The 21,045-nt window shown below is 39.0% G+C and overlaps 3 protein-coding genes across 8 annotated transcripts in view; 2 read left to right on the forward strand and 1 right to left on the reverse strand.

The window, feature by feature from the left end:
* Nucleotides 1–21,045, reverse strand: part of LOC122414124 (transmembrane protein 42) — a 37,830-nt gene that overhangs the window by 1,817 nt on the left and 14,968 nt on the right. Inside the window, exon 1 of one of the 2 annotated variants that reach the window (XM_043425007.1) lies at nt 136–377. The exons of the other annotated variant lie outside the window; for it this stretch is intronic. The gene's annotated coding sequence lies outside the window, so the exon portion shown is untranslated. Of the gene's footprint in view, nt 1–135; nt 378–21,045 lie in introns of those variants that run through there. 2 annotated transcript variants of the gene reach the window in all.
* On the forward strand, nt 1,248–12,368 carry MYPT-75D (Myosin phosphatase targeting subunit 75D). 5 transcript variants are annotated; one of them, XM_043424991.1, is made up of 9 exons: nt 1,248–1,468; nt 1,724–1,764; nt 3,788–4,051; nt 4,335–4,780; nt 4,863–4,988; nt 5,081–5,156; nt 5,249–5,466; nt 5,670–5,847; nt 7,219–12,368. In XM_043424991.1, the coding sequence occupies exons 3-9, from the start codon at nt 3,823–3,825 to the stop codon at nt 7,527–7,529; spliced, it is 1,584 nt and encodes a 527-aa protein (XP_043280926.1). In that variant the 5' UTR covers nt 1,248–1,468; nt 1,724–1,764; nt 3,788–3,822; the 3' UTR covers nt 7,530–12,368. The 5 variants fall into 5 exon arrangements, with proteins under 5 accessions (XP_043280926.1, XP_043280924.1, XP_043280927.1 ...); XM_043424989.1 differs by having other exon boundaries at nt 1,248–1,764; XM_043424992.1 differs by having other exon boundaries at nt 1,248–1,764; nt 7,312–12,368.
* Nucleotides 15,309–19,892, forward strand: MsrA (methionine sulphoxide reductase A). The gene is made up of 5 exons (XM_043425001.1): nt 15,309–15,490; nt 16,093–16,253; nt 16,711–16,831; nt 17,207–17,343; nt 18,497–19,892. The coding sequence occupies exons 2-5, from the start codon at nt 16,102–16,104 to the stop codon at nt 18,732–18,734; spliced, it is 648 nt and encodes a 215-aa protein (XP_043280936.1). The 5' UTR covers nt 15,309–15,490; nt 16,093–16,101; the 3' UTR covers nt 18,735–19,892.

Below are 21,045 nucleotides of genomic sequence, written 5' to 3' on the forward strand. Positions count from 1 at the left end.
TGGAACAGTACGATACGTTTTTTTTTTACATCGTCTCGATAGCGGTACTTTTCCGAGTTATCTGATTGTCGAACGCGCGTTACGAGAGATAAAATCGTGAAAAATTAGCGGAGCAATTATGCCAAACGCACTTACGTGTTTTTGCGGTTATGCGAACGAGGAACGTTCGTCTTGTTTTTTCAGTAATTCACCGCTCTCGTTCCTTCATATCGTCGTTGATGCAAGCCTCGACGCGTGCTTTTTTATCTCGGATGTACGCAGCAGTTCGATATTACGCGAGCCGAACGAGTCTCTCGGAGGCACCAAAATATACACACGAGACCGACAGGGACTGGGAAACATGCAGTGAGAGACCGTCGCGCCGCATCACTGGCGCGAAACTCGCCACTTATAAAATCCCATTCAACATTTTTTACGTCTGATCTGGGATCGAGGGCGGTCGGGGGAAATACGGGTCAGGCGTGCGAAATTCCGTACGGAATTCTCCTTTGGATTCATCCTTTCTGAAATTCCACCGATGAATAATCAATCAAACAATTTTTCAAAATGTTGTCTTCGACTGTATCATTCTTTGTCATTGCAAAAAACAATTTATCTCTGCGTGGGGCGATGAGGGTGACACGTGGAAATATTCGTATCGAAGGATGCGAGAAACGACAAAAAAACATATAAACGCGGGATTAAGAAAAATAAGATTGCAGCGAGCACGCGAGCGATGATTTTCTTCCCAACGATCGAATCATTATAATCAAGAAGCAAAAACTAAGAAATATCGAGAGACTTCCAATTTATGAATTTATATGATTTAATGAGAACGTGAAACGCGATCGAAAGTGTCCAAAAAATCTTTGACGCTAGTGCATGATTATAAACGAGTGAGCGAATGTAACAGAGTGTGAAATGGATCTAATTTTGTAATTCTGATTTAATGGAATAATTGAGTTTCCTGATGAACTAAACAGAAATAGCAATAATAAAATAATAAATCGATTGGAAAGTCATGATAACGAGACGTGATATTATTAAGTAAGAAAACCCGCACGAGCTGTTGAAATCGAGCGACTATTTTCCCACCGACGACGTATTTTAATTCCTTACACGGGAATTTTTAGTATAAGAGCTTTCGTAGAAAGGAGATAATGAAGGAAAGTGTGTGTGGAACGAATTGAATGAGTATGGGTACGTCGGTGGGTGTTTTGTAGCCTCTAGCGGTGTGTTTCGCTGGCTACAGGTAGTTGAAAAATGGCCGCCGACAGGTAAACCTTATCCCGTGTGCGTTGGCATTTCCTAGCGTTCCCGATGTTACAACCGCGGCATCGGGACGTCTTTAAATCGCGCGATCCGATTATTTCGGTATAATAAAACGTCGGTAACGAAAGTGTGCGGAAAAGATCAATAAAGGAAGCCCAAAGGGAATAGAGAACGGTGGAGAAATGTCGCGAATTCGGAAACTCCTTGCCGGAGAACGGTAAAATAAATATTTTCCTTGCGAACCCGGATCGAACCTGTACACACGGTTCGTGGGAATACAAAAAAAACGAATGCAACGTGCTTGAGTGCTGTGTCCGTGTGTATGAGTGTGCGTGTGTATGTGTGTGTGCGTGCGTAAGGCTGCGTGTATGCAACGATCAACGATACCGAGTGATTCGTCGTAACAAATGATAATTTCAAAAATGTTCATCGTAACGAAGCATATTTGAGTACAGAGGGCTTATTTCGTCAGGTGATATGTGTCTCGGCAGTCACGGGTCATACGAATCTGACGTGAGTGGGAACGAACAAAATTGAACTTTTATTCCCGTATCCTTAATCCGTGTAGTTCCAGGTCTCCGGGCAAAACTTCCTGCTTTCTCTCTCCTCAACCCTCTCACTACTTTTGACTACTAAAATGTTTATCTTTGTATCTGACACTCGAAATATTATTTATTTTCATCTCTTTCGTCCTCGTATCTGCTAAAGAAAAATATTTATGGATGTTGAGGTGCTTTAGAATTCCTCGAAAGCAATACGTTCCAGTACGATTTTTCGAATAATGGAGACTGGAATGCAACTCAAACCAGTGAACATATAACTTATGACACGCTCACTGGCTTCGATGACTGCGTGTACACGTTCACATTCGCGTTGCACTGCCAGGACTCATTCATACATGTACTATTTTAATCTCTCGTGAGAAAGGTTCACGAGTTTTACCAATTATTCGGGATACACTTCAAAAATTTGAATCTCGATCGAAGAGGAAATTTGACGTTGTGATATAATGTTTTGTTTCTTCTCTCTGGCCCGCTTATTTCATTCCGGAAATTGATAAGCTCTGATAATAGTTCTCTTTAGATAGTACACGTGTGATTACGCAACCGAATCACCGTTATTGCTTCGAGTCGAAGTATCAAATGGATTTTTACAGTTGATAAAAAATAAACGAAATATCGTACGATTCGCAGCTTTCTATAAACTTTTATTTTTCTATTAACTAATCGTTTGATTCAGTTATCAATTTCGACAAATTAATTACTTTCATTTTTCAATCTTCGTGGCTCAACAGCTGCGCAGAAATTGCAGAATATTTTTTGTGAAAAGTTTACGTCAGATGAAGTTATGCTTCCCCATTGGTTACCGGGCTGCATACTGTTTTTTTATGAAACTCGGATCAAAAGACTTGTTTGCAAAAACAAAAAGTTTCTGAATAGAAACAATGGAGAATTTTTTTTTTTCACAGCGCAGCGTCAAGCATAATTTTTTCTGTATGAAAACAGCTGCGAGAAGATGTAAACTGAGTCTTGTGGTCTGACTTTTTCAGCTTGTCAATTCAGTCCTCTTCCTGGCAGCAGCTTATGTTCTGTGTCGAATGAGAGGAAAATTGATAAATCGGAGGGAAAAATAAACGTTAAGAATTGAATTTCTATGCGAAAGATTTGTTGAAGCAAAACAGCATTTTTTTAGCTGGAAGAAATTTTTTTTCTATCAGAAGAACATTTTTAAAATCTAAAAGATGATTTTGACTTACCCAGAGAGAGAGAGAGAGAGAGAGCAGTTTTTGAATTCCAGAAAATAATTGCCTGAAGATTCTGCCGTAGAATATTTTTTTCCTCAAAAGATTAAGGACTCGAAATGAGAATTATAAATTGAAATCCCAATCCCAGCATTTCAGTCGTGGAGTCTTTAATGAGAAAATATATTGCTGCGACAGATATTTTTTTCCTTAAAATTCAAACCAAATATGTCTGACTGCTGTAGCGTGAATGCTTGTTTTTTTATTCCCCTAACAAATTTATCTCTGTGCCATAAAGTTTGTGTTGACAAGTTGAGGCCGAGGGAGTACAAATGTGTACTCTCCACAGGTAACATCTCCGGTTCACTGCATATTTGCCTCAGATTAAACTGAACTCGCACAACGAGAACTCATAGTTTGAAATTGAGAGAAATAATATTTCGTATTCACTTAAATATTTGTTGTCAAGTACAGTAAAAATCATTGTAGAAAAAAAACAAGGAAGGACAATGAAGAGCTCATTGTATTTTGATCCAAGACGAATAACGAGACGTGCTGCTAGAAGCAGCACTCACAAAGGTAGAAAACAGAGAATTCACATTGTAAACGAGTGTAAAAAATCTCATAAGTACTAACGAAAAAAACCGAATTCCCGTTGCTGTGTTGATGTTGAAGAAATTTAGTGCATTTTGTTGTAGTGCAGTGAAAACGAAAAGCTCGATATTTCGGTGTGACGAGACCAAGCGCTGGATTTTGAACGATTATTAATTCGAATTTTCAACATTTTTCCATCAGGTAAATACAGCTGCCAGAACTACAAACACATAGCCATGGAGCACTCGGATTTGGTGGCCGAAATGGTGCACGTTGAGAGACTAACGACCCAAGAAAGGCTGCATCTCGCTCGTCACCGACGTCTCCACCAACTCAAAGTATGGCGACAAAGGGAAAAAGAGTGGCTTCGTCATCAGACCCGAAATACCAGTACCAAAAGACACATATACTTCAACGACAGTGTTATGCTGCTCGAAGCAGCAGCGAGAAACGACATTGACGAAGGTAACGATAACGAGCTCATCTTCCAAAATTTGTTTTGTATACTCGTCTGAAATATCGTTGAGAATAATTTTTTTCGAGGAAGATTTTGGTTGTTAATTGAAAATAAAAACGCAGCCGAGAGTTGTCCGGCTCTCTTATTTGTTAAATTGTACTTGTAAATAAATGAAAATTCAAAAAACTTTGAATAAAGGAAGAAAAATAATTGAACATTTTTTTCTTTCGATTTAATTAAGTTAAAAATGCTTGGAATTGCAAATATAAATGCTTTATTGATATTCCACAGTGAGGAGACTTTTGAAAAAAGGAGTAAATCCAGACTCAACGAACGAGGACGGTTTGACAGCGCTTCATCAATGCTGCATCGACGATAACGAGGACATGATGAAGTTGCTCGTTGAATTTGGTGCGAACGTAAATGCGGAGGACAGCGAAAAATGGACGCCGTTGCACGCCGCTGCGACTTGTGGTCATTTGCATTTGGTTCGTTACCTCATAGCTCGAGGTGCTAATTTATTGGCAGTGAACGCGGATGGAAATATGCCTTATGACATATGCGAGGACGAGAAAACGTTGGATTGCATCGAAGGGGAAATGGCGAGTCGTGGCGTGACTCAAGAACTGATTGACGAGACTAGAGCTTCCACGGAGGTCCAAATGTTGCTCGATCTTCAGAAAATCGCGACGAGAGGTGGCGATCTCGAATACAAAGATCATCAAGGTGCTACACCCGTGAGTAATCGCGAGCAAACAAAAAATCGATCGAGTCTCTATTTCTTAAGGAGCATTCGATAAAGTTCATTTATATTTTTAGCTTCACATAGCAGCAGCCAATGGTTATCTCAGAGTAGTCGAGTATCTTTTGGATCAGCACGTTGCCACCGATGTCGAGGACAATGACAGATGGCAGCCGGTGCACGCAGCGGCTTGTTGGGGTCACGTAAGTTCATCCCGAGGGATTTTCTTGTAAAACAACGAAACTTTATTTTTCGTGTTCGATTTAATTGTTTCAATGATTTTTTGTCGATGTAGCTGGAAGTGCTCGAATTATTGGTGCAAAATGGTGCGGATTTAAACGCGAAGAATAAACACGACGAAACGCCTGCCGGTAATTCGCAGTTGTCCAAAGAATCAATATTTCAAGCTCAATTAATTGAACCGTTGGATTAATCGTCAATTTTTTTTTTCTGTCTCACCCAGACATTTGCGAAGATCCTGAAATCAGAGATCGAATAGTCGAACTGAAAACGGAACAAGAGAGCAAAAAGCTTCGCGAGGCCCAGGGCAGACGAGTGCGCCGATCACAAAGTATTAATACACGAACCCAAAGCGTCAGAAGAACTTCCATCAGGGATAAAGTCCTCACGACCAAAAAGGATGCTCAAGAAGAGGCGAGACTGAGGATCCAAGCTCAACAGGTACGAAGCCATGCAAAGAAATTTTTCCCTTTCCAAGGGGGGGAACCAAAAAACATTTTCCTTTTTCGAAAGTCGTCAATTTCCTTGGAGCTGAGGGCAGATACGAAATTCATTTTTATTCGATTATTTACTAAAGTTTCTTCTTTGAGCACTATGGAGAAATTGATTTGCAGACTGCTAAACTAAATATTTATTTCTCTCAGACATACGTCGCGCCCGTAGTGACGAACAATATCGCAGCGATTGGGAATAGCGCAAGTTCCCAGCAAGAGGTAACGAACGACGACGGTGATTCGAGTGCGCTGACAACGTCGGTTCGACGAGGTCCCGAGGGCAAAGACAACGACTCTTTTCTTCACGAGGACGTTGATAAAGACTCAGGTACAAAAACACAAGAAATTTTCATCATTTTAAATTGGTTCTGGTCCTTGTACGATATTTGTAGTGACAGGCTGTAAAAAACTGTTTTTTTCGCTGTACGAAACAGTTTACGGTCCCGACGAAGTTCTAACGTGTCGGTAAACGAGCCCCGAATTCGGGAATTTTTATCACGAAACGCGCAGAAATTATTTGGAAGAATTGAAAAAAACAAGCTTCGAAAAATGATTTTCTCGTAGCTATAGCAGGTTATTTCACCACAAAAATATCCTTAGATTCGATATTTTCAATGCCAATGAACAAACGATGGTAATGTACCTGCGCTATTTTTTCTTTTCCACCAATGACGTGCCCCCTCCCGATATTAATATTCATGAGGTCAGTTTTTTACGTAACTTTCTTATTTCTCTAAGTATGTAAACAGATACAAAAATAATTCAAAGAAAGAAGAAAGAGAAGAAATGTTGAACATGGAATGAATGTATTGATAGAGTTGGGAAATTTTATGTCGGAGGAGGTTCGGTCGACGGAATTGATATTTCTATAGAAAATCATAATTTTTCAATTTCTCGTCGACTTTTTTGTCGTAGGCGAAAAAGATCATTTTGTTCTTTCGTGCATTAAATGACTGTCAAAATATCGTATAGTTCCTAGTAAAAAAATGTCGCGACGCTGCGCCCAATAAACGAATGCGAAGCATTGAAATCGGCCTAATATTTGAAAATCGACCGTGCCTCTTTGGTTTAGAAAAAAACAAAATAGCTTGCTCAGCAATGTGGATCATGGAAAATGTTCTATTTTAGAATAATGACGAAAATTATGCATGCTTCTAAGGCATTATGGATTTTGCACATTTATCATTCATTAGCACCAGGTCCATTTGAACTATTTATTCGAATCCACACATAAATAGAAGGTGAGCATACCCGGATATCGTTAGCGTTTGAAAAACGTTTATTATATCAAAATTCAATAAACTTGAAACAGTAGAACGAAGATGACGAAAGAAAAATATGGTTAGTTCATTAGTAAATTAAATGCAAGCTGAAGAAATGGTAGATGGCATGCTACGTAAGATGAAAAAAATACGATCAGTCATTGGGAATATTGTAGAGAAATCGATTTGGAGCATGAACTCATTGATGTTTCTTTAAAATTCGATTGCTCTCTTTGAAACTACTCTCATTGTTGTCTGAACGTCTTATTTTTTGTCAGTCACATTGATCAGGGAACAAAAGGCGCGGATATTAGAGTCGAAGATTTGGGCAAAAGCGAGGGAGGAATTGGCAAAAGTGGTAAAAGTTGAAAGATTGTAGAGCAAAAGAAACGAGGAAAATCGAGAGTAGCATTAGATTTACGTATTTGCCTCGGCAGTGACAGGGCCTGAACCGCCTATCGGCAGCCATCAGCCCGTTTACACAGCAGAGAGTGATGCTAACGGCAAGATCAACATACACGTGTCTGTAGTTTTCGTCAAGTCGTTGTCCGACTTGAAGAAGCAGAGGTCCCAAAATCGTCACACCACACCGAACATGGTCGACGCTAATGGCAACGGGGTACCAATGAACGTCGCGCCGATGTCAAACGCCGAAATGACCAGCGACGACTTCCATCGGTTCACTGGAAACACGAGCGAAATCATTGGCGACACTCAAACGGAAAAGAACTGCTGCGTCATTATGTGAATGGATTCTGACCTCTCCCGGGCTCAACCGAACCAATTTTCTCGTGGTGTTGGAGTTTGCACTGTTGGAAAAGGAGATCGAATCGTTGCTTTCGGAGTGAAAATATGCTCGGTTGTCAAATTCATTATCTTTCACATAACTCGTGTGTAAATTCCACAAATAATCGAAAAAATATTGTATTATGTCGATCTCCGGAGATGCAAACTTCAACATCCCTTTTTTACGACCGAGTTACACTTCCTACAAACTTCCATGGGCTCCTCGGAGCCTTCATAATGAAGAGACCACTAAAATTAGAATAGCGCTAAGACTCGCGACGAGATTCCCCAAGGAAATGTCAATCTCGTCGATAACATAAAAATGTGGGGTCAAAAAAATCGATCAACATGAAAATACGTTATAGAAAAAACGAGCAAAGAAAAGCCCTCGGTGTCGGGCCAAGACACAGAATCAAAGTATTACAAACATTCTCAAAACGCAATTGTGAGAAGCACTGAAAAAGACAAAGATGTACTTAAAACGATTTATTTCCCCGCGATATATCGAAACGAGAAGTTAATCTTTTTGCAGAGTGATTTAAGACGTAACTAAAACGACTGCGTACTCGAAACTTGTTTATTTGAGTTTGCCTATGGATGAGTGGAAAATCCATCGGCATAAAAGTCGAAATTTCGGATTCATTGCTCAGTGAGCATTCGAAGTCTCGGAAACTGCGCGACGAGCTCGATTCATCGTCAAACTCAAATTCGCAAAGCCAAACGTTAAACAAAACGAGTCTCGTCACCAAAAAATCCTCTCTCAAAAAGCACCACAAAGTCATTGAATGCAGCCGAGTGACTAAAAGTCATTCTGTATAATAACGAGCTCAAATGTGAGAGATAACGTTCGCACAGGGAAGAAAGCTCGATTAAAAGAAATTGCGGTAAAAACCCTTAAACGTTTTGTATATAATTTTATTTATTTCTGTACTTAGAGTATATAGATATATTATATATTTTATATACATTGCATAGATATTATATATTTTTTTCAAAGATACATTAAGTTTTTCAACCGCTCCCCTCTTCCACGTCCTCGTCAAAATGTAAAGAAGAAGAAGAAGAAGAAGAAGAAGCAAAAAGCTAAAACGAACAGAAAATCAAAGAACAACGGCCTATAAAATTCGTGACAATTGTGTGGACCAAAATTCCGCAATTATCTGTCTTCTTGCATCGCCTCTAAGAATCGGCTATTTAGAGATTTTTTTTTTCGTTTTCGTTAGTAGACCGAGGATTCGTCGTGCAACACATCACAATCCAAGTAAATGGTCGTATCGCACGAAAAACAAAAAATGAAACCAAAAAATTCGATTAGGTCTAAGAATTATTGGCTGAAGACGAAAAAAACTTTTTCTGAAATATTCGAACGACGTTCTCTTTTCTCCTCGGTATCTTCGGTCTCGGTTAGAAGAATATGTTTCTGTTGGAATCGTTGATAGAGCATTTGCTGCTGCAGATGGTAATTCTGTGATGAGCGACTTCGCAGAGCTCTCTCTTTTCATTTTTTCTTCTTCACTGAATCTTTACCTCTTTCTTTCTCTGCGCTCGTAATCGCAAAAATTTGCTCATTTTCATGTCTACGTACGAGACCGAGACGAGAGAAGCGCACAGTCAATGAAGCTTTCTTTTCGCTATTTTGAGATTTGGGGCTCATTTGTAGAAAAATTAAAAAAAAAACGAAATAAAATAAATGAAAATAATAAGAGATAAACTTTGGGTCGATAAATGATGTGATAGATGCGCGAGCAAATATTTTTTTATAGTTTTTATGAAAATATTTATGTGTAATATTGCGTAGAAAATGAATGTATATCGTCGTGATTCAATGATTACTCGTTACGAGAGATTAACGACCTCAAATATTTCTGAGATAAATTGACGATTACGGTTAATAAACAAACAAACAAACAAACAAGAAACTGAAATAACTCAAATTGCTGGCCTTCGCCAGTGACGTTTATTGCGCACAAATTTATTCAATTTACGAAACAGTAATACGAACAAACAACTTATTCGCACAAGTTTTGACAACGACAACACAATTGTTCGGTTTATTTAAAAAACGAAAATAATTAAAAAGGAACAAATTAAAATAAGAATAAACGACTCTCATCGATTCTCGTCAATGTACCAATACTGCTCCAATTTTTCTTAGCAATCAATTTTCTCATCTTTCACTACGTAGAATCGTTCTATCCAGCAGAAATTGACAAAATTTAACTTCTCACACAAAATCCTTTGTTTCGCCTCTTTTCGTTTCAAGCTCCGGGGTTAAAAGCTTTTGTGGAAAAAAACACTTGTAAGTACAAGCATTGAATACCAAATTTAAAAGTTACGCTTAAAATTCCCAATAAACAAGTGCAGATTCAACAAATCCATAAAATGGAAAAGAACTGATAAAAAATTAGGGCGAAATTCATCGAAAAATGAATACGAAAAAATAATAAGGGCTATGAGCAATGTAAACGTTGGAATTTCAGATGTTTTTTTTTTATTTTTCTCAATAAGATTCTCAGTAGAAAATTGTTTATAAAAGAAGAAAAAAAATATAATATCAAAAAACTGCAACGTTATGCTGAAAACATACGTTTTCCCTACAAAATGCAATTTGAATCGAGTCGCTGGGATAAAGAATAAAAACTCTTTCCGTTTTGCTACCAACTCAAGGAGAGCCATTTTTTTCAACACACCATTTCAACGTTTGCACTCTTCACAGCCCTTAATTACCTCTAGACCTATGAAATATTAACAAATAAAATGAAGAAAATCCTCGGCTACTCGATGCAAGAAATGGAGGCCTTAATTTATTGAAGAAATAAATAAAATTGTAATTTTGTCAATTTCTGCTATCCATATACTAATAATCCACTGAAAAAAAAAAACATAACGTAACTAAAAAACGTAGAGTTGCATAATAGTACGACGAAAAAAGAATCGTAAGGAATTGTAAACGTCCGTAAAATCATGACACGCTTACATCGTCCGTCAGATCGCAAACACTGTTCAAATTATTTATTGATTCTTTGGCAATTGGCCTCGATAAAGTATTCCATAAAACATGTATCGCGATGATCAAACATATCGACGTTGTAGAATATATTATTGATGATCGATTCGTGGGAAAAAGGAGAACAAAAAATCTTTTGCATTTGTATGTTGTCCGCGGTTGGACGGTTAATTACACGTTACGCGTATAATTTGCGAGTTATTAATCGATAGTCGAGAAATAATTGATCGTTGTGAAATTTGAATAAAGGGTCAGTGTTACAACGTTGTTACGAAAGAGATATAATTTAATGAACGTTTGAAAACGAAAAAACACTTCATTTGCGCTCTTTTTGGCGGTATTATTCGAAGGTTGTCACTCTGGGATCGTTCGGACAGTGTGTTATTATTATAATCATTAAAAAAATGTAAATACATAACAAAATTGCTATTACAAAAGAGAGGGAAGGTCGAAATTGGAACTTGTTGAATTTCTGGATTTCGTTAACCGCTACGAGGACTGTAATCCCGCGTTATTTATTTCGGTAGACTGATGTGGATAATGGAAAAATCAGAATTTTCGCCGAAATGTTGAGTAATAAAATCGTAGAAACTGAATATTATAAAAACTTCAAATATTGTTGATTTTTATGATAAATAAGTGACACGGAACGTTTGAAAATCGAACGGAGAATCTAAAAACCAAAATTCGACTCGAACGAGGCACAAAAAACCATAAAAAATGGGTGAAAACCGAGAAAAAAGTTTCTCGAATTTCCGACTTTCGTCATTGCGATTCAATAAAACTCTCGAATGAGGAAAACACACATTCGAGAAACGCGACATTTTTTCGATTCTCGAGGACAGAGTCCCCTTCAAGCGTTGCGTATGAGAATTGTGATAGTTGAGAACAGAGGATTGTTAGAGAATTTGGCCGAAGTCCCAGAGTCTTAGAGATTTAATGAGTTGCGTTAAAATTCTGTTAAACAGAGCCACGTGTAATTCACAAAGTTCCCATAAAACTATATCTACAAGACACAAACGTCGAATTGTAACCCACGAAAGTAGAGATAATTGAAAAAACGTATGGAAGAAAATTCGACGAGCGTCGTCTCACCGATTGGAAAATACAATGTTAACGAGAAGGAAAGACATGAAACGAAGTATAATAACGTTAATAATAGTTGATAAGCTATAGGAAACAGTTTACTTGAAATTCATTAAAATTGTGTATCTTGGCTGTTTCTACTCAAGTAGCCTTCGTAGAGCTACGAAAGCTGAATCGAGAACGAGCGGAAAAATCGTTTTCGTACATGCGGTTCATTCTTAATGTGTTCCAAGAAAACTTCTTCTGACAATACAAAATATATTTAATACGCGAATTCAATGCAGAGAACAAGAAACACTCGATTGCACGTTTGAAAAAGAGTCTTGCCAAAAACTTCATCCTGTCCTGCCATCCGTTCACGAGGATCGTTTATATCGATGTGTGTAAACTAATGTATACGTATCCGCGAGATCCTCCGCACGAATAACGCGTACAAACGTGGATTAAAATTGACATTCATTCACGCAGAGAGACACGTGTACACTGTTATAATCTCTTTTTATTATCGACGCGTTCCTCTCACGTTCTTACATTTTCAGATATAAGCACGTTTCGAAACATCTGAAACGGTACGAAATACATTATAAATGCGAATCTGCTTGTCATTCTCTTGTATATCGAAATATCATTAATTTGAATATATTATTTAATTAATATATATGTATATATGTACGGATAAGCGATAATATATTGCATATCAAACACGTACGTTCTTTTGTTTTTCATTTTCAATATTTGTTTATTTTCCCTCGATATTTTAAATAAAAATCAAAATCCTCAGCCCCTTTCCCCTTCGTTCAATGACTCGGTGGATCAACAAAGCGAAAATGTACATTCCACATTGTTTAAATTCGACGAGAAACGTGTCTCGTGGTATCGAGAATTCTGTTCACGCCTTTCGGAATCGAGCTGGTGCAGAAAGCTTGCCATTGACCTAGTAGCTCTTCCGCTTATTATCTTTCTCTCGCTCTCTCTTCTTCTCGTGTCTCGCTCCGAGCCTCGTGGCGAGCTAAGCGACGGCCACGCGTTCCACGCTCTATGTATATAGCCAATCCGTTGATTCCGCTCCTCATTGATCGTTGCTCGAGGAGTTTACGAAAGCCATGCGTCGGAAAAAATTATGTCACTGGTCTCAGACCGAATGAATTACGTGGACACAAAAAGAAAGGGCGATTCGTCGTTTTGTATTTTTCGGCGTGGAAATATTTAATCGAACAACAAGTCACTCGTCCCGTTACGGGAGGCTCGAGTGCAAACTCGAAAATCGTGTGAACATCGGATTCGCTAATTCTTCGTTCGTTAATAAATGATGACAAAATTTCCTGATTAATTCCAGCGATGTCGGACGAGACAATTTAGTTTTATCGCGATACGTTGCATCATTTCGAAACAATTGTCCGGTTAATTTATTACGCGTAATTCACAAGTTTGACAGTAATTTTGATGGATTTACTTGAAAACTGGAGAATACGAACGATGCGAAAATAAAATTTTTTGCGATAAATCGATCAGCAATAAATAATCATCGATGAACGTGTTTCTTCTGTCCGACGAGCAACTTTTTTTTCCATGCCAAAACAAGTGTGTTTCGACTCTCTCATCTCTGTTCTGTCAAACTGTGAGTTATTATGTTTGTCGATAAATTTTTCATTCGACGTGGGATCCAACACTGAAATGCATCTTTGTCTGAGAACATCTGAAAATGCGCAGGACCTTGAACCCGGTGAAATGAAGAGTGAATGAGTCACGAGAGTTTACCGAAGATTAAAAACGCCAAGCGAACGTTCCTGTTGATAGAAAAAACTTTCTAATCCCAAAGATCCTCCAAAAACGTTCCAGCGAGCAAAGCGATTGACGTTTAAGGAAAAAGCGTTCCTTTGAACGTAAATCAGATCGATCAAACGTAAAATCTGAGACAACTAATGATTGGCACGAAACTTGTCGTCGCTGCGATCTTTTTCAAAAATTTCTAAGATTTCTAAAGACGGCAGCTGACGTTTCCTCTGCAACGAATACAAAAAATCTACAATTGTTAGTAGGAACAAGAACGAAGCTTTTTTCTTAATTTGTTTGTTCCTATTATAAGAATGTTGGCTCTGTAAACAAAATGTTTGAAAAGAAACGTCGCGATAACTTTACCCACGAGACCAGATAGCGAAGACGAGCGGCCGAAGACTGCGGGTCCAGATCGTCTCCCGTCGACAATCGACTCTTCTTCTCTCCGCTATCATCATTATTTTCATTCTCTCGCTTAGTTATGTCGAGGAGAATGTTACATCAGTCGGACTGTCAATTGTCCGTAACATTACGAAAGTTACCCCCAAGCAGACGACCAATTAATATTTTCTGATGCAAGCTCGCCAACGAGTTTGATAAACCCTTCCAAGAGGCCTCCAACACGCTCCTATTCCCACATCACATTTTTATCAATTATTATATAATTCAGTAAAATTGATGGCATTCGCCAAACGATTGAAAGTTTAACATGAACAAGAGAAAAAAGAAATTATTTGTTGAACAAAAGGACTCGATAAGTTTAAATCATCTTCGTGAGTTCATCCTTGAATATTTTTTTAATTGAAACATTGAGCTTCATTACTCTCCGAAAAATTGCTTCGTTCTGGAGACCGAATGAATAATTGCTGATGAAAAAAAATCGGTCCAACTAGGAACACCGAAAAGGCTCAGAGATACGAAAACTCGAGGGGGCTATTTTTATCTAGACGAAATGTAAATATTGAACTAGTCAAATGACTCAAATGTGAAGAATCTGTGGAGATAAGAAAAGAAATCCGTGCCATTACAAAGCCACGGAAATCTCGAAGAAAATCAAGGAGATACGCAATCGAATTCACGCGTTTAAAACGTGGCGTTTGACGCCGTCGAGCTCACCGAGAATACGAGTTTTGATGAGTTTCCAACAAATTTCGAGCGGATATTAACGATTTAAAAAGTACTACATATAATAATGGAAGAAAAACTGGAAGCTTCGGTTCGCTGAGGAAGTTTCAGATTCTGGGAAGACTCGGGGAACCTGTCCGAGGTAATTGGGAGTCTGGAAATGCGTGTTCGGACGTACTCTCAACTTTTTTCTTCCTTCTTCCACTCCCTCGTCCTTCTTCTTCTTCTTCCTTCTTCGTTTTTCCTCGTTTTTATGATCTTCAACTTCTGTTTCGTCATCTCAACCATTTCCTGTGAATTTAAACAATTTTTCATTACCCGAAGTTTCCAGCCGGGCTACTTTTTCCTTTTGCACATACTTTTCGTAAATAAACTGTGCCGAAATAATTTTCAAGGTCTAAAATTCTCGATCCCCGAAAGCCTTCCCAAATATTTTTCGAAAAAATAACATCTTTGACTCCAGCAGGTGGAAAATTTCCTTCATTTCCTCGTCGCTTTTCTTCCGTCCTGATCGCGCCGTCGTCTTTTCATTAGTTTTCCCTTAGTTTCTCCCGTTCCGTAAGCTCAGCAGGGAATTTTGCGCACGAGAATATTCGCGCAGGGCTCGAGAACGTTTTTAAAAACGTTCTCGCCGGAGAAGGGGCCAATTGTAAATGAAGTATTGCCCCCAAGAGTGAGATTATATCGAGCAATCGTCAGTCCAAGTGGTGGGGAGGATTGCCGCGTGAAATCCATAAAATCTCGTGTTCCCAGCACCACGCGACAGTCAGTCCGAAGCGATCAGTTCCATCGGAAGGTCCGGATAGATCCCTCGCACCCACCGGACTGCTTTCGTCGACCGAATACTTTTCCCATCCCTGGACCTTGGCGCTTCAAGTTCTCCCACGGTTCGGCATCGATCTTCGAGTACCAGCAATTCGCAAAGTTTCGTAAGTGTTTTCATCTCTGTTGGGAGTCCCTTGAAAATCGTCTCTTCGGTTGTTCTCCAAAAGCATCGACCCTTTGAATTTAATTTCATCGCGTCCGAAACTGAAAAATACGAATGAGATTTGATTCAATGAAAGTCGAATTTTAAGTTGAAAGTTTGATGATAAAAATTGAGGGGACGAAGCTGCCCGGGCCGACGAATTGTTCGCCATTGCTCCAGCGAAAGTGTCGTTGAACGAATTTTTTTCCGATTGGAAAAACTGCTTAAATTTCGGTGCCGACGACGCTGGCTTTTCGAACGTTGGATTATCGAGCGTAGTTGTAACAGCGTCGTACTTATCTCGGTCTCGCGAGCTGCTTGCATTTGAAAATCCGTTTGGCGACGCGCGCCCAAAGATTGCCTCACATTTGCACACGAAAAACTGGCAAATCATCAAATTTCCGTCGAGTCGTTTGCCCCGCTGCACGGAATGACGCGCTCTTTCCCTCGCGTCGACATTAGAGTCGTAGAAAGTTCGTCAACGCGGTCACACTTCTCCACCCGACCTCGCCTCAAAACCACATAAAAACAATGAAAAAACCATTTCTCTGTTTGCTTCGCCAGAGTTGAAAAATGCCGGAGCAAGTAGCCAAAACGAAGCGTGCGACTTTCGGCATGGGCTGTTTCTGGGCAGGTGATTCTTTATTCGGAGCGACTCCCGGCGTTGTGACGACTTGCGTCGGCTACGCCGGCGGCAATAAACCATCGCCAACATACAGAAATATGTAAGAACGTCATGAAAATTCCACAGTAAAGAAAAAAGTCACAATTGCAACGAGGAAAATGCCGATACTGAAAACCACGCGATCCGTTCGACTGCGATAATCGATCGCTCAAGTTTTCATGAATAACTCGATGCTCCTGACCGATCGAAACTCGATGAGGACGACAAAAACGATAAAAATCTCTCGAGAGACTGAAAATTCATGAAAAAAAAAGAAAAACGGAAGAAAATTGTTCACTGCATAAAATTGACGACGATAGTACAGATATTGTTGTTTAAAAAGCGAACGAAGCCTTCAAATAAATTCACTTCACTGTCTGTAGCGTTCGTACGAATTTAACAGGTTTCCTGCATCACATTAGTGACTATGAGTTCGATGATTATCATAATAAACGTAAACACTATCTAAGAGCGTGTGCGTTTCAAACGTTAACGTGAATTTATCTTTCTCCTTGCAGCGGAGACCATACCGAGGTCATCGACATCGAGTATGACCCTGCAATAGTATCGTTCACCGAGTTGCTGAGTCTGTTCTGGAATAACCATGAATACGGTCTCACGACTAAGATCAAGACGCAGGTAGTTTGTCGAGAGGCGCTGGTGCCTCGTTATAATCCGTTTTATTATCGTAATTGCAAATTATATTTGTAAATACGAGTTTTATGAAGCAGGGGAAGAAGAAAGAGTTTTGAGTTGATTTAACTTTGTGGAATAATGGGATGGAAATATGGTGAAAAAGGAAAAAAGGAGTGGCGGAGTCAGCGATTTCTCTTGTCGCATTTTTATCGAATTTATGATTTTTTGTTTATTTTCCGCTTCGAGTTTTTTTTTTTTTTTTTTTTTTTTTTTTTTTTTTTTTTTTTTGAGAAAACAGAGTGGGAGCGCGAAAATAATCACGAAATCTCGCCATTGTGGATGGAAAAGAAAAGCAAAAAAATTCTCTCGAAATTACAGTACGGTTCGTTGATTCTGTATCACGACGATGAACAGAAAACAATCGCTGAAAAATCACGAGCTCACGAGCAACACGAACGAGGCGAACCGTTGACGACGGCGATCAAAGAGTTCGAGAGATTCTATCCGGCTGAAGAGTGAGTACGATTTTTCCTCAAGAAATTTCAATGAGTTTGGAAAGTTTTTCATCTCGAACGAAAAATGACGGGGGAAAACAGCGGGTAGTCGCGAGTATCGTGGTCAGGGTCGATTTGGGGCTTGTCAGAATTTGACAGATCTCGCCCGCCGCGAATGAATCAGTTCGAAAAATCTATTTACTGAGGAGTGACTATTCGACGGTGACTTTTCGTTTAAAATATTTCGTCTCGTTCAATTTTGACGTCGGATGAAAAATAACTCAAATGCAAATATGTGAACGAGACGAGCTTTTCGAACCCGTCAACGTGACTTCAAATTCCATACAGTATTAAAAAAATACACATATTTGTTTTGAAAGGAGGAAAAAAATTCCAAATATATCTCCAGTCAGTGACATTCGGTCGGAGATTAAATTGAACTCGTGTCCTCGATACTTTTTCATATCTGTCACCGAATTTTTCCATTGTTCCGATTCCTCTGAACGGAAGAGAAATTTCAGTGGGTTGAAAATTCGTTAGTCGATTAAAACATGGCGAAAAAACGAGCGTCAATCTGATCGTAACCTCTTTGTCATTACGACTCTGTGACGAGAGCTTCGATGCATGAATTATTACGCAATTGTTGATGTCACCGAAGATAGACGAGACGTCGGATACGGGGACAATATATTTTTGTTCCTCACGGGCGCCCTCTACGCGTAATCTCGTTAGCCGGTCATATAAGATTTTATTTCATAACGTCTCGCGATAAGATACAATTGGCATCACAAAGATGTAGAATTATCGAACAACCTATTTTTTCATGATTATTTGGGGCTGGCTGCAACGACCGGAATAACGACGCAAGAAAACACAGGGAGAATTAAAGGTTCGAATGCAAATATAACCTCAAACTTGGCGAACCAAATACTTCGATGCATAAAAAATGAGCAAAATACTCATCGAGTCACGACAGAATCTACTTTTTTTTTTTTTACTTCACTCGATTTATCTTCTCAAAAACATCAATAAAATGTTGATGCACGAAAATCTTGTGGAACTGCACAAAACACTTTGTTAGAGCGAACGAAACAAACGAAGAATTCGCTCTGTTTTCGGTGAACATTTTTTTGACTACCGTCGCTCACGTCATATTTTCTCATGTTTTCGACAGTTACCATCAAAAGTATCGTCTTCAAGGTCACCCTTGGTTGGTCGAAACGATTGGCCTGACAAGCGGCGAAGCTTTACGGACCTCGCCACTGGCGAGCAAACTCAACGGTTATATAGCGGGTGCGGGTTCGATCGAGCAGTTTGAAAAGGACGTAGCGAATTTTAATCTCAGTGAGAAAGCCATACAGTATTTGAGAAAGTGCGTTGTCGAGAACCAAGGAGCAGGACTTTACTGCTAGCTCCCTAACCAACCGCATCGAGTATAAAAAGCCATATCGGACGAAAGAGGAGGAGCTGTTCGAACGAGGAGAGACAAAAGAGAGAACGTAAACATCGATAAACACCGCAAAGTATTTTCTTTATTATTCACGAACACACATTATTCCTTATTGAATCGAGTTTGGAATTCACAAAATGAATAAATCATCTCAAATACTTGTTGGTTGAATTATTAGAAAAAAGAATTTAACCGATACGTTCGACCACAGAGACCGCGATTAATTGGCAGGGTTCAAGTACGTCACAGCACACACGCGTTTGGTGTTTGTTTGATCACAGAAATGAGTAACTCTACCGAGTCTCTTGATATCTATATATATAGTCAATTCGTGTAAACGAAGATTCCAGGCATCACACGAGTTTCAGAATAAATTAATGAGTTTCCTATTCAACTTGGAACACTTGGCGGAAAAGAATTCTCAATTAAACTATATTCAAGAATGATCATATCTTTCGACTATTCTACACTCAATATCAAAACTAAACGAAATTGAATACCACCGAACATATATCGTGCGTATACGAAGAACAAAATCGCCCAATTTGCTCGAGTTTTAATGCGACGCACGTTTTACCTTGACAGTTTGAACATTTTCTTTTCCGTTCAAAAGAACAATAACTCCAGTACCTCGAACATTAGAGTGTACAAAAATTTTTTACTCAAGACGTTGGAACGACAATGCTGCGATTGATGTCTAGTTGCGAGGGCACGAAATAAATCACTTGTTTCTTGATGTGTTGTAAAAAAAACGAACAAAGGAAATGGTTGAAGCTTCAAAATTAACTTCCTTCAACGGTTCGACTGGCCTGGAAAGCCCTATGCATTAATATACACAAATTAGCACACATATGTATTCACGAAGCCGTACACGTGCCTTAGCTTGAAACACACTGCTCGATTACGATCGCACTTTGACAAAACTGGGCAATTATTAATTGACCCCGCAATGAATTCTCTCGATTAGAGAAGTATTTAGAGATAGACGTTACAGAGATGGACGAAAACTCAATTTCTCGGTATATTCGTGTAGCCTGTAAAATTACCTCTTCTTATAGTGTAACATGAATTTTGTTTGTCAGTATAACATTGTTTCTGAAAATAAATGATGTGTATTCAAGTCGAACGAGTTTTGTTCACCCTTTTTTATCAATGGTCGGTAATGTTCGAGCGAACTAACCGTCGGTAAGTAAGGAAGAAAAATAGTAAACGAGGTTTTGAATGCTCCGTCTGAAGATGGCGCGACGGTGCAGCGGAAGGTGTTGCGACAGTTGGACTTTGGACTTGGATTTCTACTTCATCGAACTACTTTGCGAATATACTTCGATATCGCGAAGTTTTTTTGTAGTATTTTTCTGTGCAGTTAAACGTGAGACGCGTTTTCATTTCGAACTATTTTTTTCTAAGGTAGCTTCTTTGTAACAACAAGCAATAATAAAGCGAAGTTCAGTTTTGTGGCGTCTTGGCAGCGTGAAATTCAAGTCAATCTTCATGTGACAAGAATTTGGCAAAGCTCTTGTTTATCGTTGCGATTACCTTCTTGCTTTTTTCTTGTTCCGTTCCTATTTTCTACTGCTTTATTCGTTTTTTATTGTTCTCTCAAAGTGAAACTGAAGCGTGGGCTTTTGGAGTCTCTGGCGCTTGGCGAAAAATACACGTAAATTTCGTTGTCACACGAGCGACATCGAGCGCGTACGCGCTTTCAGTTATTTTTGTAAAGATTCATCTCTCTTTTTTTCCTCGATGGCACAGCATGGAAATCAATATTTATTCCGTGTTCCTTATTTTTTGGAAAAAACTATGTTTTCTCGCATACTCAATTACAACCGAACGTTGCACCGAGATTCTATTTTCAGAACTCGGATCGGATTGGAGAGTCGCCGAAAACGTCGACGAACCGTCCAATTGAACTAATTTTCATCTGTGTTACGTACATTGTCCGTGAAACCGCTATGAATCATTTAATGCTCCACTTTACAGGATTACTCGCGCTTATCTTTTGAGGTTAACAACATTTCATTTCGTTATTATGATTAAACATAACTACTGCCTGATGACATATTTTTGAAAATTTCTTAGTCGCGTCGTCATCGATCCACGAATAAAACGTTTCGCACCTATTCGATGTTGTGAATTATAGTGTTTTTCTTGGAATTCCAAAAATAAATTGTCTCCGAAATAGGCATGTCTGAATTGTGAAGGCTAATAAAAAAAATTGGTTTCACGCCAGTGTTTCTTTTCAAGAGTGCACCAATGACCGTACACTCCTCGAA

This window comes from Venturia canescens, chromosome 7, assembly GCF_019457755.1.
Source record: "Venturia canescens isolate UGA chromosome 7, ASM1945775v1, whole genome shotgun sequence".
Classification (NCBI taxonomy): Eukaryota; Metazoa; Arthropoda; class Insecta; order Hymenoptera; family Ichneumonidae; genus Venturia; species Venturia canescens.

Bases quoted from the DNA above. Each gene is read 5' to 3' on its own strand.
- MYPT-75D (XM_043424989.1), top strand. From the start codon at position 3,823: ATGGAGCACTCGGATTTGGTGGCCGAAATGGTGCACGTTGAGAGACTA. The intron at 4,781-4,862 runs GTGAGTAATCGC...TTATATTTTTAG, and splicing joins ATCATCAAGGTGCTACACCC to CTTCACATAGCAGCAGCCAA. The intron at 4,989-5,080 runs GTAAGTTCATCC...TTGTCGATGTAG, and splicing joins CAGCGGCTTGTTGGGGTCAC to CTGGAAGTGCTCGAATTATT.
- MsrA (XM_043425001.1), top strand. From the start codon at position 16,102: ATGCCGGAGCAAGTAGCCAAAACGAAGCGTGCGACTTTCGGCATGGGC. The intron at 16,832-17,206 runs GTAGTTTGTCGA...TCGAAATTACAG, and splicing joins CGACTAAGATCAAGACGCAG to TACGGTTCGTTGATTCTGTA. The intron at 17,344-18,496 runs GTGAGTACGATT...TGTTTTCGACAG, and splicing joins AGATTCTATCCGGCTGAAGA to TTACCATCAAAAGTATCGTC.